At 37.6% G+C, this 20,408-nt stretch overlaps 1 protein-coding gene and 1 long non-coding RNA gene across 6 annotated transcripts in view; one reads left to right on the top strand and one right to left on the bottom strand.

Moving 5' to 3' along the window:
- LOC125930163 (uncharacterized) overlaps positions 1-20,408 on the top strand; it is a 76,431-nt gene that overhangs the window by 7,048 nt on the left and 48,975 nt on the right. The window lies entirely within an intron of this gene.
- The window catches only part of AGBL3 (AGBL carboxypeptidase 3), a 72,789-nt gene continuing 63,622 nt past the window's right edge, over positions 11,242-20,408 (bottom strand). For all 5 annotated transcript variants that reach the window (XM_049641885.1, XM_049641886.1, XM_049641884.1 and 2 more), the window contains 2 exons: positions 15,813-16,044; positions 11,242-12,120 (listed from right to left, as the gene is read on the bottom strand). In XM_049641885.1, coding sequence (XP_049497842.1) covers positions 11,721-12,120; positions 15,813-16,044 — 632 coding nt within the window. In that variant the 3' untranslated portion in view covers positions 11,242-11,720. The remainder of the gene's footprint in view (positions 12,121-15,812; positions 16,045-20,408) is intronic.

Genomic DNA, 20,408 nt, shown 5'->3' with positions numbered 1-20,408 from the left:
CTTTTGTCCATACCCAGGACTCTGCCATGAGCAGTTCTCTCCACACAGCCTTTGTTCATAGGAGAAAGAACAATCAGCAGAGACTGATCTGGAAATCCTGCCGCATCAGGGTTTGGTTCACCTAAGAATATGGAGAATAGAGGCTCTTAACAGGCTTGGAGGTGGGGGCGAAGATGGTCAATGTTTGGTAGAGTGATGACTGTTTCTTTGTTTATAATTTATTTGAAAGAGAAATCACAAATTAAGAGTTTATAACATGTTTCTAAAAGTAAAGAATTCAGCCATGGTACAGAAGATCTTTATTATGGAAAAAATTACTTAAGCAAATCTGTTTTATATGCAGAAAGGGTATTCGCTCTTCTGGGATACAAGTGAAATATAACTTATTTGGTGGTGATAGGCAGATCATTCTTATTTTTTAAAATGCTTATTTTGAGATAGAGCCTGCATGTACTAGTGGGAGAGGGGCAGAGAAAAAAAGGAGAGACAGAATCCCAAGCAGGCTCTGTATTGTCAGTGTAGAACCCAGTGTGGGACTCGATCTCATGAAATGCAAGATCATAACCTGAGCTGAAACCTAGAGTCAGACACTTAACTGACAGAGTCACCCAGGCGTCCTCAGATCATTCTTATCTTAAGCCTCATGAGTACAGAACAATTTAATGATGTCAGGATGAAGCCCCAGACTCAGTGTGTCTTTTGTTTCATCTGATCAAGCCCTTCTGCCTGAGTCAGTAGTATCAGTGCCGTCTCCAGAAGCCCAGCTCCATGGGCATGGGGAGTCAAAGACAATACAGTCTGGGTCACGTTTGCCAGAGAGGATGGGGTCACAGTAGACACTCAAAAGCATTTAGCCCTCCTTTCATAGAAGCCTCAATTTTTAAAGGGTTTTTGTTTGTTTTTGATGGACCTAGAATTCCAGGTTGTCCGTTTTCCTTCTTTAAAATTGCAATTCCATTTTCTTCTGGCTTCAATAGTTTTGGTAAAGAAATTAAATCTAATTCTCATAGTTTTCACTGGAAGGAAATGTGGCTTTTCCCCACCCTCTGGCTGCTGTCACAATGTTTCCTTTATCTTTGGTTTTTACCAGTTTGACGATGATGCATTTGAGTTTGATTTTCCTCATATTTATCCTCAGCTCTGCTGAGCTTCCTTTTGGCAGCTTTCTTCAAACATTGCGTATCTAATTCTCTTCTCCTTCTGGAACTCAGTTACCCATGTTAAAACTTAAGAGACTGTATATCCCAAATCTCTCTTACCCTCTATTCTGGTGTTTTCTTTCCTTTTCTTTTTAAAAATTTGTTTATTTGTATAAGATGCATTCTGAATAGGTCTTGTTGACGAGTCTTAAAACTGATTTGGTCTTCTGCTGTATCTGGTCTGCAGTTAAATCCATGTAATAAATTATTAATTTCAGATATATTTTGCAGTTCTAGAATGTCAATTTCTTTTTTTTTTAATTTTTTAAATGTTTATTTATTTTTGAGACATAGAGAGACAGAGCATGAACAGGGGAGGGTTAGAGAGAGGGAGACACAGAATCCGAAGCAGGCTCCAGGCTCTGAGCTGTCAGCACAGAGCCCAATGCAGGGCTCGAACTCACAGACTGTGAGATCATGACCTGTGCTGAAGTAGGATGCTTAACAAACTGAGCCACCCAGGCGCCCCTAGAATGTCAGTTTATTTCTTAAAATAAAGCCTAATTCTGTGTTGAAATGCTCCATGTTTTCATTGTTTTGTTTACCTTTTCCTGTATAATTTTTAAATGATCATTTTGAGGTCTTTTCTGTTAACTCCATTTACTGGATTATCTCTGGGTCTGCTTCTGTTGTCTGTTTTCTCACTTGACTATTGGTCACTTTTCCTTTCTTTTTTAATGTTGCCTAATTTTTAATTACATGTTAGACATGGTGTTGATACATTATAGAAGGGCTGGACTATTGTTATCTTCTAAAGAATAGTTTTGTTTTGGAAGAATTTATATTACTAGCAGATTATCTTGTTGGGGTTCTATTTGAATCTTTGTTAGAATGTTCTATTCCAGTTTTGTCTTTAGTCCTAGGATGTAGCCCTTGCTCCTATGCATGGTCTTTATTCACAGGGCATAGTTTTTCTGGTTCCAATTCAATGTTGGGGATGCTCACTAAGGTTTCTGTACTCTGGTTGAGTTGAAACTCCTGGGAAGAGTCTTCCCAGGACTCTTTCCTACTTTGCTTACCATACTTTTGCTTTTACATAATCATTTTCGGATATGGTCAAAGACCTGAGGAGAACTTCTACATAGATTTTGGGGGCTATTTTTCTGTGGTTTCTTCTTCTTCAGTACCCTGCCTCCAAATTTCAGCTATTGCAGCAGGTTCAAACTCTGATCACTATTTAGTCTGGTCAGTAAGACTGTTGGGTTCCACTTCTCTGAACTACAGTTTAGAAAATGACTCTAAGGGAGAAAGTTGGAGTGAATGTAGGGTTTATCCCATATATTCCTTCTCACAAGCGTTTCAGTCCTGTGCTATTCACCATATATTGCCTGAAATCAATTATTTCATATAGATGGTCTGGCTTTAGTTTATAGAGAGTGGGTTAATGCATTACTAGCTATCCTGTAATGGATGAAAATAGACACCTTCATTTATTTTTATAAATAAAAAGCAGTATAAATGTTTAAGGTTCTTCCATGTCTTTTCATCGCTTGATACCTCATTTGCTTTTAGTGCTAAGTAATTCATTGGCTGGATGTACCATAGTTTATTTACCATTCAACTACTAAAGGACATCTTGGTTTCTTTCAATTTTTGGCACTTATGAAACTGCTATTAACATCTGCAGTAGTTTTTGTGTGGACATAAGTTTCAATCCTCCAGGTGAATACCAGGGAGTGTGATTGTATGGTAAGAGTATGTTTAGTTGTGTAAGAAACTGCCACACTGTCTTACAAAGTGGTGGTACCATTTTTCATTCCATACACTGTTAGGAAATATTCTCTCTGCTTCTATCTTTTGTTAGCGATTATAGAGATTTCCTTAAAATTTTTGTAGAATTCATCAGTCTAATCTGGTCTTAGTGATTTCTCTTTTGGCAACTTATTTATTGATTCCTTTTCTTTAATGGATATAGGCCTATTCGGCTAGTCTATTTCTTCTTGTGAATTTTGGCAGAATTGGTCATTGGTCTCTTTCAGAGAATTGGTCTATTTCATATAGGTTATCCAATTTGTGGGTACTGAGTTGTTCATAATATTTTTTAAATTTTTATTTATTTTTAAAATTTTCATCCAAGTTAGCATATAGTGCAAGAGTGATTTCAGGAGTAGATTCCTTAATCCCCCTTACCCTTTTAGCCCATCCCCCCCTCCCACAACCCCTCCAATAACCCTCTGTTTGTTCTCCACATTTAAGAGTCTCTTATGTTTGTCCCCCTCCCTGTTTTATTTTTATTTTTTTGCTTCCCTTCCCTTATGTTCATCTGTTTTGTATCTTAAAGTCCTCATATGAGTGAAGTCATATGATATTTATCTTTCTCTGACTAATTTCGCTTAGCATAATACCCTCTAGGTCCATCCACATAGTTGCAAATGACAAGATTTCATTCTTTTTGATTGCTGAGTAATACTCCATTGCGTGTATGTGTGTGTTATATATTATATATATATGTATGTGTGTGTGTGTGTGTTATATAACATATGTGTGTGTGTGTGTGTGTGTGTGTGTGTATGTGTGTGTGTTCTATACAACACACACACCACATCTTCTTTATCCATTCATCCATCAATGGACATTTGGGCTCTTTCCATACTTTGGCTATTGTTGATAGTGCTGCTATAAACATTGGGGTGCATGTGCCCCTTCAAAACAGCATACTTGTATCCCTTGGATAAATCCCTAGTAGTGCAATCCTGGGTTGTAGGGTAGCTCTATTTTAATTTTTTGAGGAACCTCCATACTGTTTTCCAGAGTGGCTGCACCAGCTTGCATTACCACCAGCAGTGCAAAACAGATCCTCTTTTTCTACATCCTTGCCAACATCTGTTGTTGCCTGAGTTGTTAATGTTAGCCATTCTGACAGGTGTGAGGTGGTATCTCATTGTGGTTTTGATTTGTATTTCCCTGATGATGAGTGATGTGGAGCATTTTTTCATGTGTCGGCCATCTGGATGCCTTCCTTGGAGAGGTGTCTATTCATGTCTTTTGCCCATTTCTTCACTGGATTATTTAGTTTTTGGGTGTTGAGTTTGATAAGTTCTTTATAGATTTTGGATACTAACCCTTTATCTGATATGTCCTTTACAAATATCTTCTCCCATTCTGTTGGTTGCCTTTTAGTTTTGCTGATTGTTTCCTTCGCTGTGCAGAAGCTTTTTATTTTGATGAGGTCCCAGTAGTTAATTTTTGCTTTTGTTTGCCTTGCTTCCAGAGACATGTTGAGTAAGAAGTTGCTGCAGCCAAGATCAAAGAGGTTTTTGCCTGCTTTCTCCTCAAGGATTTTGATGGCTTCCTGTCTTACATTTAGGTCTTTCATCCATTTTGAGTTTATTTTTGTGTGTGGTATAAGAAAGTGGTCCAGGTTCATTTTTCTGCATGTCGCTGTCCAGTTTTCCCAGCACCACTTGCTGAAGAGACTATCTTTATTCCATTGGATATTCTTTCCTGCTTGTCAAATATTAGTTGGCTATATGTTTGTGGGTCCATTTCTGGGTTCTCTATTCTGTTCCATTGATCTGAGTGTCTGTTCTTGTGCCACTGCCATACTGTCTTGATGATTACAGCTTTGTAATACAGCTTGAAGTCTGGGATTGTGGTGCCTCCTGCTTTGGTTTTCTTTTTCAAGACTGCTTTGGCTATTTGGGTGTTTTTCTGGTTGCATACAAATTTCAGGATTGTTTGTTTTAGCTCTATGAAGAATTCTGGTGTTATTTTGATAGTTATTGCATTGAATATGTAGATTGCTTTGGGTAGTATTGACATTTTAACAATATTTGTTCTTCGTATCCAGAAGCATGGAATATTTTTCCATTTTTTGTGTCTTCTTCAATTTATTTCATAAACTTTTGTATAGTTTTCAGTGTATAGGCTCTTCACCTCTTTGGTTAGAGTTATTCCTAGATATTTTATGGTTTTTGGTGCAATTGTAAATGGGACTGATTCCTTGATTTCTCTTTCTGTTGCTTCATTGTTGGTGCATAGGAATGCACCGGTTTCTGTGCATTCATTTTATATCCTGCAACTTTGCTGAATTCATGGATCAGCTCTAGCAGTTTTTTGGTGGAATCTTTTGGGTTTTCCATGTAGAGTATCATGTCATCTGTGAAGAGTGAAACTTTGACCTCCTCTTGGCAAATTTGGATGCCTTTTTATTTCTTTGTGTTGTCTGATTGTTGAAGCTAAGACTTCCAATACTATGTTGAATAACAGTAGCAAGAGTGGACATCACTGTCTTGTCCCTGACCTTAGGGGGAAAGCTCTGTTTTTCCCCATTGAGGATGATATTAGCATTGCGTCTTTCATATATGGCTTTTATGATCTCGAGGTATGATCCTTCTATCCCTACTTTCTTAAGAGTTTGTATCAAGAAAGATGCTGTATTCTGTCAAACGCTTTCTCTGCATTTATTGAGAGGATCATGTGATTCTTGTCCTTTCTTTTATTGATGTGATGAATCACAATGATTATTTTGCAGATATTGAACCAGCCCTGCACCCCAGTCATAAATCCCACTGGTTGTGGTGAATAATTTTTTAATGTATGGTTGGATCTGGTTGGCTAATATCGTGTTGAGGATTTTTGCATCCATGTTCATCAGGGAAATTGGTGTATAGTTTTCCTTTTTATTGGGGTCTTTGTCTGGTTTTGGAATCAAGGTTATCCTGGCTTCATAGAAAGAGTTTGGAAGTTTTCCTCCATTTCTATTTTTTGGAACAGCTTCGAGAGAATAGGTGTTAACTCTTCCTTAAATGTTTGGTAGAATTCCCCTGGAAAGACATCTGGCCCTGGACTCTTGTTTTTTGGGAGGTTTTTGATTACTAATATGATTTCTTTACTGGTTATGGGTCTGTTCAAATTTTCTATTTCTTCCTGTGTCAGTTTTGGTAGTGTATATGTTTCTAGGAATTTGTCCATATCTTCCAGATTGCCCATTTTATTGGCGTATAATTGCTCATAATACTGTCTTGTTTTTATTTCTGCTGTGTTGGTTGTGATCTCTCCTTTTTCTTTCTTGATTTTATTTATCTGGGTTCTTATCTTTTTCTTTTTGATCAGATTGGCTAGTGGCTTATCAATTTTGTTAATTCTTTCAAGGAATCAGCTTCTGGTTTCATTGATCTGACCTTTTTTTTTGTTGTTGTTTCGATAGCATTGATTTCTGCTCTAATCTTTATTATTTCCTGTCTTCTGCTGTTTTTTGGGTTTTATTTGTTCTTTTTCCAGCTCTTTAAGATATAAGGTTAGGTTGTGTATCTGAGACCTTTCTTCCTTCTTTAGGAAGGCCTGGATTGCTATATACTTACCTCTTATGACTGCTTTTGCTGCGTCCCAGAGGTTTTGGACTGTGGTGTTATCATTTTTATTGGCTTCCATGTACTTTTTAATTTCCTCTTTAACTTCTTGGCTAGCCCATTCATTCTTTAGTAGGATGTTCTTTAGTCTCCAAGTATTTGCTATCTTTCCAAATTTTTTCTTGTGGTTGATTTCAGGTTTCATAGCGTTGTGGTCTGAAAATATGCATAGTATGATCTTGATCTTTTTGTACTTGTTGAGGGCTGATTTGTGTCCCAGTATGTGATCTGTTCTGGATAAAGTTCCATGTGCACTGAAGAAGAATGTATATTCTGCTTTAGGATGAAATGTTCTGAATATATCTGTTAAGTCCATCTGGTCCAGTGTGTCATTCAAAGCCACTGTTTCCTTGTTGATTTTCTGTTTAGATGATCTGTCCATTGCTGTAAGTGGGGTGTTGAAGTCCTCTACTATTATGGTATTATTATCAATGAGTTTCTTTATGTATGTGATTAATTGATTTATATATTTGGGTGCTGTCACGTTTGGAGCATAAATGTTTACAATTGTCAGGTCTTCTTGGTGGATAGACCCGTTAATTATGATATAATGCTGTTCTTCATCTCTTGTTACAGTCTTTATTTTGAAGTCTAGATTGTCTGATATAAGTATGGCTACTCTGGCTTTCTTTTGTCAACTATTAGCATGAAAGATGGTTCTCTATCCCTACTTTCAATCTGAAGGTGTCTTTAGGTCTAAAGTGGGTCTCTTGTAAACAGCTTATAGATGGATCTTGTTTTCTTATTCATTCTGTTACCCTATGTCTTTTTGATGGAGGATTTAGTCCATTGACGTTTAGAGAGAGTACTGAAAGTTATGAGTTTATTGCCATTATGTTTCTTGTAGAATTAGGGTTTCTGGTGTGGTGTCTGGTCCTTTCTAGTCTTTTTTTTTTTTTTTTTTTGTCTTTTCTCCCCTCAGAGAATGCCCCTTAAATATTCTTACAGGGCTGGTTTAGTAGTCACAAACTCTTTAATTTTTGTTTAGGAAACCCTTAATCTCTCCTTCTATTTTGAATGACAGCCTTGCTGGATAAAGAATTCTTGGCTGCATATTTTTCTGATTGAGCACATTTAATACATAATGTCATTCCTTTCTGACCTGCCAATTTCTGTGGATAGGTCTGCTGCAAACCGGATCTGTCTTCCCTTGTAGGTTAAGGACTTTTTTCCTTTGCTGCTTTCATGAGTCTCTCCTTGCCTGAGTATTTTGTAAATTTGACTATGATGTGCCTTGTTCATGGTCAGTTTTTTTTGAATCTTATGGGAGTCCTCTATGCTTCCTGGATTTTGAGGTCAGTGTCTTTCCCCAGGTTAGGAAAGTTTTCCGCTATGATTTGCTCACATAACTCTTCTACCCCTTTTTCTCTCTTCATCTTCTGGGACCCCTATGATTCTGATGTTGTTCCTTTTTAATGAGTCACTCATTTCTCTAATTCTTAAATTGTGCTCTTTTGCCTTAGTCTCCCTTTTTTTCTGCATTATTATTCTCCATAAGTTTGTCCTCTGTATCGCTGATTCGCTGTTTTGCCTTGTCCATCCTTACTGCCATGGCATCTATTCGAGATTGCAGCTCAGCAATAGTGTTTTTTATTTCATCCTGACTAGTTTTTACTTCATCTCTTCAGAGAGGGATTCTAATCTATTTTTGACCCCAGCCAGTATTCTTATTATTGTGATCCTAAATTCTGGTTCAGGCATCTTGCTTGTATCTGTGTTGATTAAGTCCCTGGTTGTTGTTTCTTCCTGCTCTTACTGTTGGGGTTAATGCCTTTGTTTTGTCATTTTGAAGGGAGAAAAGGAATTGATAAGGTAAAAAAAAATTAAAATAAAATTAAAAAGTGCACACACACAAATAAAATAAATGATGCTAGATTCTAAGTGTGTTCTGGTCTGGCTATTGAAAGGAGCTTGATAGATTAGAGAAAAAAGGGAAAGAAAAAAAAGAAAAGTTTGAACATTTCAGAAAATGAATACAATGAAAGAGAATAAAATGAAATGATGAAAGTAAAACAGAATTTGAAAATTTTACAAAAAGGTAAAAAATAGAAAAAATTAAAACAAAATTTTTTAATAAAAATTGAAAATAAAAACTTTCTTTTTGTATTCAAGAAAAAGAAAACAAAAAAGAAAAAAATGGAATAGATGGACCAGTTAGCAGACTGAAATACAATTGAAATTACATCATTTTCCTGTAGAAGTCAAACTGTGAAGCCCTTGAGAGTCCACAAACTAAGTAGGCGCAGAGACTTGTGGTGTTCCTGAAGAGCGAGGTTGGCCCAATTGGGCAGGGCTTAGTGTAATGGCTCTGTTCTCCACTAGATGGCGCTGCTTAGCTCACTGGGGTGGATTATTGTGGCACTTGTAGGTGTGTACGTGCATGCGCGGGAGTGGTGAAAATGGCATACCCAGCCACCCAGTCTCCAGTATAGGAACTCTATTCTCCTCAGTCAACAATTGCACACCCATCATTTGTTTCTGGCTTCCATCCACTCCCCGCTTTTACACTGTGACCAAGCTGTCAGGTTGCCAGGGCACTTCCCTCCTGAGTTTTATCTCAGAGGCAGCTGTGTTTCTCGACCCCTCACTTCTGAGGGGCTGTGGCTTTGACCCGCTCAGATCCTCTGGGGGGAGTGTCTCACTGAGCAATGGCTGGGTGCTGGCCACACCCACAGAGGACTGTGCTGCTGCCCAAGCCCAGAGACTGTGGCTGGGTGCCAGCCCACCCCCAAGAATGTTCTCGTGATTGTGTAGTAGCAGCATTTCAGGGATTATGGAAAATCACAACATACATCTGGCAGCAGGCTTCACCCTTAATGACCTTGTTCTAGCACCAGTGAATGTGGTTTGTTATCTGGGGTCTGCTGGGACCGGGTGGCCATAGAGCCTCTACCAAATGTCCTTCCAGCAGTGGAATCACTTCTCCCTGTGTGGCCCGAGAACCTCCTAGACCCCACTATGGTCCTGGGGATTCACTCTTCCCACCAGAGCACCACCAGGTATCAAGCTGAAGAGTTTCAGACTCTGTGCTCCCCCTGTTTATACAGTCTTAATGGAATTTAAACCCTCTCCTTTCTCTCTTTTTAGTTCAGTCCCTGTGGCTGTTTCCACTTTTCCACTTTCTCTCCAGCTGCTTTTGGGGGGGCTGCTTTTCCCATATTCTCCCCCCATCTCTGTCCTCTCTCTGCAAGCAAAAACAGCTCCCTGCCCTCCGTGGCTTCTCTCTCCCCCATTTCACCTCTCTGCTGTGCATACCTGCTGAGTTCTGTAGTTCAGGTTGTGCAGATTGTTGTGTTAATCCTCAAATCAGTTTTCTAGGTGTGCAGGATGGTTTAGTGTTGATCTGGCTGTATTTCATGGATGTGAGATGCAAAAAAAAAACTTCTATGCTCTTCTGCTATCTTGGCTCCCTCCATAATATTCTTGTATTAACCTTTCAATGTCTATGGGATCAGTCCCTCTTTCATTTCTGATATTAGTAATTTGTGTCTTTTTTCTTAGTTTTTATTGCTAGTGGTTTATAAATTTTATTGACAATAGAATATTATTTAGCATTATAACAAATTGGCTGTCAAGCCATGATAGAATTTATATGCATATTACTAAGTGAAAAAAGCCAATCTTAAAGGCCACATACATACTATATGATTCCAACTATGTGATATTCTTGAAAAGGTTAAACTATAATGACGGTAAAAAGATGAGTTGTTGCCAGGAGTTAGTGGGGAGAGAAGGATGAATATGAAGAGAGAATATTTAGGGCAGTGAAACTATGTATGATACTGTAATGGTGGATATACTTTATTAGACACTTGTTCAAATCCATAGAATATACGACACCCAGAGGAAAACTCTAAGGTAAACTAGGGACTTTGGATGGTAATGATTTATCAGTGTAGGTTGATCAGCTGTACCAAATGGTGGACAATGGAGATAATGGGGAGGCTATATATGTGTGGGAGTCAAGAAGTTTATGGGATATCTCTGTACTTTCAGCTCAGTATTGCTGTGAACCTTCTCTAAACATTCAAAACAAAAATAAAAATAAAACAAAAACATAGTAGCTACTCTTCTAATATCCCAGCGAGCTCTCCTTGAACCTTTGGCTATTGGAATTATTGTTGAGAGTAGACTACCCAACTTGAGATTTTCCTGGTTTGGGCTTGCTACCATGAGCTAGGTTTGTAGCTTGTAACTTTTACGTATCTCACCTACCAGATCCTCATTCTGCTTACCTTACCCTGTAATGGACACCATGGGTGACCTGTGGCTCTTGTTTTCTCACTATCACATCCATCTTTATTATTTGCCCGACCTATCTGTTTCTCTGTAGTGTCCTCAAGGAATCCCACCAGTGCTCACTGTCTTATGAATGATAAACTCGTGAGATGCTCCACTTGCTTTCCCATGAATGAATGGCTGGAGATGTACATTTGTCCACTCTAAAGGAAACTGCACATCTAATCTTTTACATTTTTGCTATACTTTGAGAAGTAAAAGAACTATTATGAACCATAATCTATGCATTTCAGTGTTATTTTGTGACACACTTTTGCTCTGTGTACTTAACAGCCTTTAATATATAGTATTTTAATTATTGGAGATGTACAACTTAGCACTTCACTATGTACTATCTTATTCTATAATTATTTTAGTCATGTGTGCTTTATATGTACAATTATACAATAACCTTCCAGTGGGGAGAAATGTCTTTTATATCGTTGGTGGTTTCTAGCACACTAAAGACGTAACAGAAAATCAAGAAATGATGTTTGCTGATTCATTAAGGTGCCTTGTAGGGATGTTAAAGTCATAGTATATGCCATTCCTTCCTTGAGTTTTATGCATAAGTTGTTTTAGGAGAATTCAAAAGTTCACAGATTTTTTTCCATCTTGACAAAAATTATATATAAGTAAGTAATTCTAAATTTTCTGTATTTTCTTTGGATTTCTTTTTAAATCTCTAAAAGATGTTCCCACTAAAGAAGAGTTATCTAGAGTTTGTAGTTTAGTATATGTATGTGTAAGGGGAGGGATGGAGTTAGGGGGGTGGGGAGGGCTTTCTCATTTTTCTTTCTTTTCCTTTTCTTTTTACTATGTAAGCATATGTTATTTTTCATCCACAGTTTTCAGAGTAGCATAAAGCTAAATTATTTGTCCCTTTGGAACTTCAAATGGAAGTAGGTTGTCCATAATTCCTATTTGGTTGCTCATCCCTATTCCTAGTTAGATGTGGAGCTATTTGCTTAGAGTTTTGGTCACTGGATCCTTCAGCTTGAAGACTCTTTCCTTTGATATCTGCATCCTTCTCAAAACTTGAGGGAGCAGTCTCCCATTTGCTGCTGAGAGGTTTCACATCTTGAGTCTTTGTGGCCTTGATTTGAGAGTGTTTTTTCTTCTTCTTGGGCACCTTGAGAGGTGACAAACTTTCAAATGACCGCTGGGACACAGACTGGAGCCACTCTGAAGAGCTTACCGCAAGGTTACTTTGGCTTGTAAAACGGGGATTTCTGGGTTGTGTCCAGGATGTGCTGTATCTCTTTATATTTATGAAAGTAGCTGGCTTTAATCTAGGAATGAAATAAAATACATGAGTTTTTGTCCACACGTACCCTAGGTGTTTGTAGTCCTTAGGTATTTGTGATAGCTTAAGTCATATTTTTAAATTCTTTGGTGAGTTCCTCTTCCCTTAAAACTTTCACCATTATTTCTATGAGAATGATCTATGTCTTCATTTCTGGTCACGATTTTTCAGAAGTACTCCGTTCCTGTACTTCTGAATGCCCAGAGGATATGTTTATTGAGATGCCTGCCCTGACCCAGGCTTCCTGATATAATGGCCACTCTGGGCCTCCGGGCCTTACCTATACATCTAGTTACAATAAATGTTCTCTAAAATTCCACTTTTCTCTAAAAATCGACTTGTTTATCCTATTAGAACGTGCTTGGTATACTGCTATAGGTCTTGGCTTTTTTCTATAGTCAGGAAAAAGATCAGTATGAGTCCCAAAGAGGGGAGCTGCATCTATTTCATCTTCCCAGAAGTGAAAACTCTCTCCAATCACATTTTGATCTATATAATCCTTCACAAGAATTTGTATCTTTACTAGGTGGAATGTCAAACATGAGATTTATTCCTCAATGTCTGACTTCTGACCAGTGTTGGACTGGAGGTAAAGTTAAGAGACGTAAATCGTCTTGCTAATATACTAGACTCTATTCATTTTGGTTAAGAACAGAACAGACCACTTAAGTTCAAGCCCTATGTTCAGATGTTACATTCTTTAATATGATAATTCTGCCATAAAATACATTAAGTAGTCTCTCTCTAGTCTAAACCTGGATTGAGATGTAAAGTGGTTTAACAAAGGTGTGATTTTCTCATTTTTTGTTTATTCTCACTTTACTCAGTAATCACTTACTCTGGGTATGTGTGCTGAGCCAGTCAGGCCAAGTATATATAAAAGAGAAAGGCAGCCATAAAAAAGTTCAAAGAACAAAAAATATTTAATTATTATAAGAATAGTTTTTTAAGACTTTTTTTAATATTTATTTTTGAGAGAGAGAGAAACAGAGCGTGAGCAGGGGAGGGGCAGAGAGAGAGACGGAGACAGAATCTGAAGCAGGCTCCAGGCTCTGCGCTGTCAACACAGAGCCCGATGTGGGGCTCAAACTCACAGACTGTGAGATCATGACCTGGGCTGAAGTTGGTCGCTTAACCGACCGAGCCACCCAGCCGCCCCAATTATAAAAATAATTTAAATATACAGTCAATCCATCTGTTAAGAATGGTCTTGCTTGCTACTTTCGTACTCTTTCTTATATCCATGTATACCTACATTAGAAACTTTTGGGAAGTGTCTGCCCCAGGCACAATTTGCCCTTCTCTGGGGACTGCCTCTTGATCCACAGAGCTAGGCCTTCCATCAGCCATATTTGTAACTGTCTGATCTGTAACCCACTGGTATGGCTGCCAACCACATTGTCTTTCCCTATAATTTAGAATTGGCAATGAAAGATAGCGTGTCTTGTAAGTTAAAGTGTTATAGGATGCAAATTTGTGAGGGTAAGAGGTATGAAAACACTTTTGTAGAGCAAGAAAAGCAGAGACTGACGATGGATAAAGAGCCCTGGTAGCTTTCCATTCCCCAGTGTCAGTCCTTTTCTGAGACCTGGCTGAATCCTCTCTCCTCTTTATTTCCATAAATAGTCTTTTTTTCCCAGAACTCTTCCCTCTTACCCTACCTTATGCTTTTTGATTAATCTAGCTTAAACTGGTTTCTGTTATTTTCAACTAAAGAGTTCTTAATTAATATAACCTACTATATATCTACTCTTCTAGATTCAGGGTAATCCACACTAAGTAAATTTTGGGTTTGAAGGATGTAAGAAATCTCTCATGAAAATAATGATTAAAAAATCAAGCTATGTCTTAGTTGTCACCTTTGCCTAGGTCCATTGTATTTTGTTATTAGTTTCCTGATTTTTGAGTCTGCCGATATTATATGTGATGGATCCCTTGTTTGCCTAGGCCTAGGCTATCTGTTTCTTGCATATTAACTGATCCATTAGATAGAATTTCTGTTAGGCATTGCCTTCAGTGATAAGCTATCCCATCTGACTAAAAACTGTTACCAGTTGCCTATTTTTTATAATTTTTTGACTTTGCTGATTACATAATAAAGAAATAGGCATTAATCAAAATTTAAGAAAAAAAAGCATAAAGAGTAGTATCATCCTCTGCCAATATTTTATCCAGAGATGATTATTGTTGGGACTATGTGCTACCAGAGATTTTTCTAGGTATCCTTGTGTTTGAGTGTGTATAATATGCACACATTAAATGTATTTGCATAGTGTACAAATGCAACCATACCAAAGCTGTTCTGTAGCTCTTATTCACTTATGCATCATGAACATTATCCCCTGTTAATTAATATGTACTTATAATATTTAATAGTCACATAACATTTAATTTTATGGATATACTATAATTTATTTCAGCAATCTTCTGTTGAGCATTCAGAAAGCTCTTACCTAGGTTTTTTTTTCCTTTTAGAAATTAGGTTTAATTTCTAAAAGTGGAATTTTTTAGTCAAAATGAATGTATGACATCGAGGATTTTTCATTTATATTGTTGGACTGCCTTCCCAAGCCTCTGTATCAGTTCATATTCCAATCACCAGTGAGTGAATTCTTCCACTTGGAGGCAAAAATGAACAGTATTTCATGATTGTTTTAATTTGCACTCCTTTAAGTGAAATTAAACACTGTAAGTGTTCATTGGCCATTTTTTTTCTTTTGTGAATTTATGGTTCATAGGCTTTGCTCATTTTCCTATCGAAATACTCACATTTTGTCACTGATGTGTAGGTGATCTGTGAATATTAAGTATATTGATCTTCTGTTTTTCGTTTGTATTTTAAAAACTTTTTTAAAAATGTTTTTTATTTATTTTTGAGAGACAGAGAGCACGAGTGGGGGAGGGGCAAAGAGAGGGAGACAGAATCTGAAGCAGGCTCCAGGCTCCGAGCTGTCAGCACAGAGCCCAACGCGGGGCTTGAACTCACGAACTGCGAGAGCAGTCAGATGCCCAATCGACTGAGCCACCCAGGTGCCCTATCATTTATATTTTAAAGAGAAATATCAAAGCACAGTGATGATAGACTCTGAAAGCAGAATGTCTAACTGGCGTAGCAGTTCTGCTACCTGTTGGCTGTGTGACCTTGGACAAATTACTTAACCTCGTTGTAGCCCAATTTCCTTACGTGTAGAATGTAAAATATGTGCATGTGTGTATATAAACATAGAATCGTGTGTGGCACATAGAAAGTACTTCAGCCAGGCACCCTAATCTGGTCTTATCCTTTGTGCTTTCTTCTGAATATCCATAAACTGAAGTAACTCAAGTTAATTTTTTCTAATTCTGGTTGCTCCCTAGGATTATAGGGCTTAAACACATCGGAGAAATCTGAAGTCAGGCTACGGTCACACTTTATTCATGCATACTTTACTCATAGATTCAAACTAATGAGTAATGTCATGCAAATAGACAATCAAATAAGGCCCAGTAACCTACTCCCTTCACATAGCCAATGTTTTTTGATGGCTTTGGGCTTTTGTTCCTTTGTCAAATGTGATATAGCTGCCATTTTTAAGAGGGTATGTTTGTTTCTTAACAATTCTTAATGAATTAATAAGCATTCCTTCTTTACCAAAAATGTATTAAATAGCTGAGAATGACAAAATTGTATTGACTTACTGATGTTGAATTTGGAAGTCGGTTCTTGGATTGAGTATCTGTTTTATCTGGGGGTTTTGCACAATTTTAGTGCTTTCCATGATAGGGAGCAAATACTGCAGTATTTCTTGAGTTTGAGCTATTCTTTTATCCCTGTAGATTCTTTTCTCATCATCGGTCCAATTTATGCCAGTCGTCTTGCTTTGGAAAGAAGTACATTCTTTCATTTTTCTTTTCAAGTTGTGATGCAGATCTGTGGAGCAACCACAAAAATATGTATAAATACGTGAACTGAATTGACTCAACAATTATTTATTGAACATTATGTGCCAAGATCTACCTAAAGATTCTTATCCATTTGGACCTCATACTTTAATTACAGGGTCAGAAAATAAGCAAATCAAAAGTAAAATATACGTCAGGGGATAAAACTTATGAGGTAAAATAAAGCTGGGGAGGGGAATAAAGAATTCTTAGGGGAGAGATTTTTATTTTTTTTTAAAGGCGTTCAGGGAAGGCCTCCCTGTGAAGCTGACATGTCAAAGGAGTTAGGGAGTGAGTCAGGCAGATACCAGAGGGAAGAGCATTCTAGGCAAGAGGAAGAGTAAGTGTGAAGGCCCTGAGCCAGGTGCATGGTTGTGCGTTGAAGGATCACCAAGATGGCACAAGTGGCTACAGCAGATTAAGATAGCAGCTCAGATAGGTAATTTGGACTCTGTTCACATGAGGCCTCACAGGCCATGGTAAAGACTTTGATTTTACTAAGTATGAAATGGGGAAGCACTGAAAGATTTTGAGGAGTGTCACGATCTAAGATTTGTTTTAACAGGATCCTGCTGTTATATAGTCCTATACAGGAAAACCTTGGATTGCGAGTAACTTGTTCTGTGAGTGTCCGCAAGACGAGCGAACATTTCTAATAAAATTTTAACTTGATAAACGAGCGGTATCTTGCAATATGAGTGGTAGGTGATGCCAAATGTCGTATGATCACAACTGAGCCAATGGTTCTTGAAATTTGCTTTGAGAAATGAGTGCTTTGGATTACAACCATGTTTCCAAAACGAATTATGCTCCAATACCAAGGTTTTACTGTATTTTGAGATTTTTCTAATGAATCAATGTGGGATGAGAGGAGAGAGGAACCAGTGGTGACTCCAAAGCTTCTCATCTTGGGAAACAGAAGGATGGAGATATGGGAAAAACCATGGGAAGAGTATGTTAGAAATCCCTTCTTTATTACATGATATGAAGGAATTGTTTATTTTAATTATGATAATTAGTCTAATGTTTTAAAAAAGTGTTTATCTCCCCTCTCAATTACTAAGACTACCACCAAAGAAAACCCAGAAAGTAAGTGTTGGTAAGGATGTGAAGAAATTAGAACCCTGGAGCACTATTGGTGGGAATGTAAAATGGTGCAGTCACTATGAAAACCAGTATGGTGGCTCCTCAAAAATTGAAAATAGACTTACTATATGATCCAGCAATTCTACACCGGGGTATATGCCCCAAAGAGTTGAAAGCAGGTTTCAAAGAGTTATTTGTATAACCATGTTCATAGAAGGAGTATTAGTCACAGTAGCCAAAAAGGTGGAAGCAATCCAAGTGCCCACTGATGGATGAATGGATAAATAACATGCTATGTACCTACAATGTAGTATCATTCAGCCTTAACAAGGAAGGAAATTCTGACACCTGCTATAACATGGATGTAACTTGAGGACATTATGCTAAGTGAAACAAATGCTAAGTATTTGTCTTCCAAATACTTGATTACACTTAATATAAGGTACCTAGAATAGTCAGAGTCAAAAAGACTCAAAGTAGATACTTGCCAGGAGCTGAGAGGAAGGAGAAATGGGGAGTTGCTTAATGGGTATAGAGTTTCAGTTTTGCAAGATGAAAACAATTTTGGAGATTGTGTGCACAACCATGTGAATATACTTAGCAAAACTGAACTTTACGCTTCATAATGGTTAAGATGGTACATTTTATTTCATGTACATTTCAACACAATTCTTGAAAATTCAGTGTACTCAGGAAGAGAGATAAGGGATAAAAGGAAACCACGAATAAAGCCTGAAGAAGACTAGTAGACATTTTAAAGGACGTGGCAGGATTACTTAGGATGCTTAAGGTGGTATGTAGACCACAGAAGAAAAAGGAGAATACACTTAGAATAAAAGCAAGAAATAGGTTATGCTTTGTTAAAAAATAAAAAGTTTATCTAGTTAGAGACCTACATTGAACTATTTATGGGCAAAATGACATGATTTGCTGAACTTGCTCTAAATGTTTTAGATACTTTAAATGCTCTAAATAGCACACACACAAAAAGTAGTGGGAATATAGATGAAAGAATAGCAGGATGCCGATAACTACTAAGGGTGGGTCATGGGCACCGGTAGATTCATTATTATATTCTACTTTTGTTTATGTTTGAATTTTTCACAATTTGGCTTTTTAAAAATGGAAGCGTCCATTATTAAAAGTGAATGTTGCAGGGCACCTGGGTGGCTCAGTTGGTTAAGTGTCCGACTTCAGCTCAGATCATGATCTCACTGTTCAGAGCAGGACAGAGCCTGCTTCAGATCCTCTGTTTCCCTCTCTCTGCCCCTCCCCTGCTTGCGCTTTCTCTCTCTCAAAAATAAACATTTAAAAAAATTTAAAAGTGAATGCTTCTATATTTTGAGAAAGTGAGAAAGAGGGTAGTCATTAGAATTATGTCCCTGAGGAAATTGATGGGTACGATTTCTAGGGCACAACTGATACCTGGGAGAGAAACATTTGGACTTCATTTTTAAAAATTTCAATATCCCCCAAAAGAGAGAATAGTATAAGAAACCCTCTTAAATCCATCACTCAGCTTCAATAACTGGATTTCCTTTTGCTGTTAGGATTGACCAGTATTTAGAGTCCAGCGATAGCACTAGATGAAATGTTTATAGGCAGCTAATAATATGAATCTGTGCAGGGAAATCATGTTCTGAGGAAACAGAAATGATGCCTGAAATACCATGACTCACTTCTGGGTGTTGGTGGTCCAGCTAAATAGAAGACTGGATACTGTTTGTTTACCAAATTCAAAGAAATAATTTGGATATAAACCTGTCTGCCAGGATTTATTATGAATTTACTCCTCCCCTACTCTTCTCAGTCAGCTGAATCTCTGTATTTGTACCATAGCTCATCAGTAAATATGAACTCTTCCAGAACTGAAGAAGTCTGCCTAGATCTCTCACTATTCTCTGACAGAGTTCATCTCATTTCCCACTTGGTAAGTTCAGGAAGGGGAAAGGACAGAATTCCTTCTGTAATAAACAGATAATGAAGCTAGGAATTTAGAGGAAAATGTACAGCTCTAAATGTATATATTGTAAAGAAAGGGGCAACAGAAAAGAATTAAAGACAAGTCCCTCTGAAATGACTTCAGTAAAAAAAAATTATAGAGTTTTTATTCGTATGTCATCAAGATTTATGAGGACATATGCCTGTAAGATAATGTAATCAGTAAGTGATGAGACTCTCAGCTCAGCTCAGGAAAGGCTGAATGAGGCTGAAAAACATAATTTTTAGTAGCTGTGGAGGGGGGGCACTGAAAAAAAACCTCCCTTTTTCAACAAAATTCCATGAAGACTACCTGTCTCCACTCTCTCTCCTATTTTAAAATATACTTTAATTAGATTTGTGCTTCTGTCATTCTACTGGAATTTCTCTGATCAAGATCCTGAATAATACTTCCATGTTGTAAAACCCAAAAGTAAATCCACTTCATTTATCAGAAGCATCAGACTGAGTTGATTATTGCCTCCTCTTTGATACACTTTCTTACTTAGCTTCCAGCACAACACATCCTCTTGGTTTTCCTCCTAGCCCACAAGGTGCTCCTTATGCTTCTTTTGTTGGTTCTTTTCTTTTTCTGATCAGTACTGGAATTCTTAAGGATTTGCTCCTTAACCCTCTTCTATTATCTGTACTCATTTAGAAGTCTTGTCTAGGTTCACACCCTAAAGTACTATCTTTATCTGAAAATTCCCAAATGTACATCTAGCCCAGACCTCTTCCCTGAACTCGACTCCTATCCAACTGCTTAGTTAGTACCTGTATTTCAGTGTCTGAAAGGCATTTCAAAACCAAGTCTAAACTGAATTGCTGCTCTGCCCTCAGTCTTTGCCATCTCAGCAGAGGATAACTCTACCCAGCTTGTTGCCCTGGAAACTAAAACCCTGGTAGTTCAACAGTTGTAAACAACTGTGAAACCCATCACCACAATCAAGACCTAGAAAATAACCCTAAAAGATTCCTTGTGTTCCTTTCCAGTCCATTCTTGCCTTCATCTCCTTCTCTATCCCTTCTTCCTCCAGGAAACCCTTATCTGTTTTTGTTTTTTTTTTTTTTTTGTCTCTGTGAGTTACTTTGCATTTCATATACATGAGATTTCATATAGCATTTACTTTTCTGTATCTGTCTTCTTGTACTTAACACAATGATTCTGAGATTCATTCATGTCATGTGTATCAGTTCATTACTTTTTTATTCTATAGTATGGAAAGGACACCAATAACAAGGGGGTATTGGGAATAAGGCAATTAGGTTTTTTTTCAAAGCTATATT

The sequence above is a fragment of the Panthera uncia genome, chromosome A2 (genome assembly GCF_023721935.1).
Source record: "Panthera uncia isolate 11264 chromosome A2, Puncia_PCG_1.0, whole genome shotgun sequence".
In the NCBI taxonomy this organism is placed as follows: domain Eukaryota; kingdom Metazoa; phylum Chordata; class Mammalia; order Carnivora; family Felidae; genus Panthera; species Panthera uncia.
Note: the sequence above shows the minus strand (reverse complement) of the source record. Positions and strands in the feature narration are given on the sequence as shown.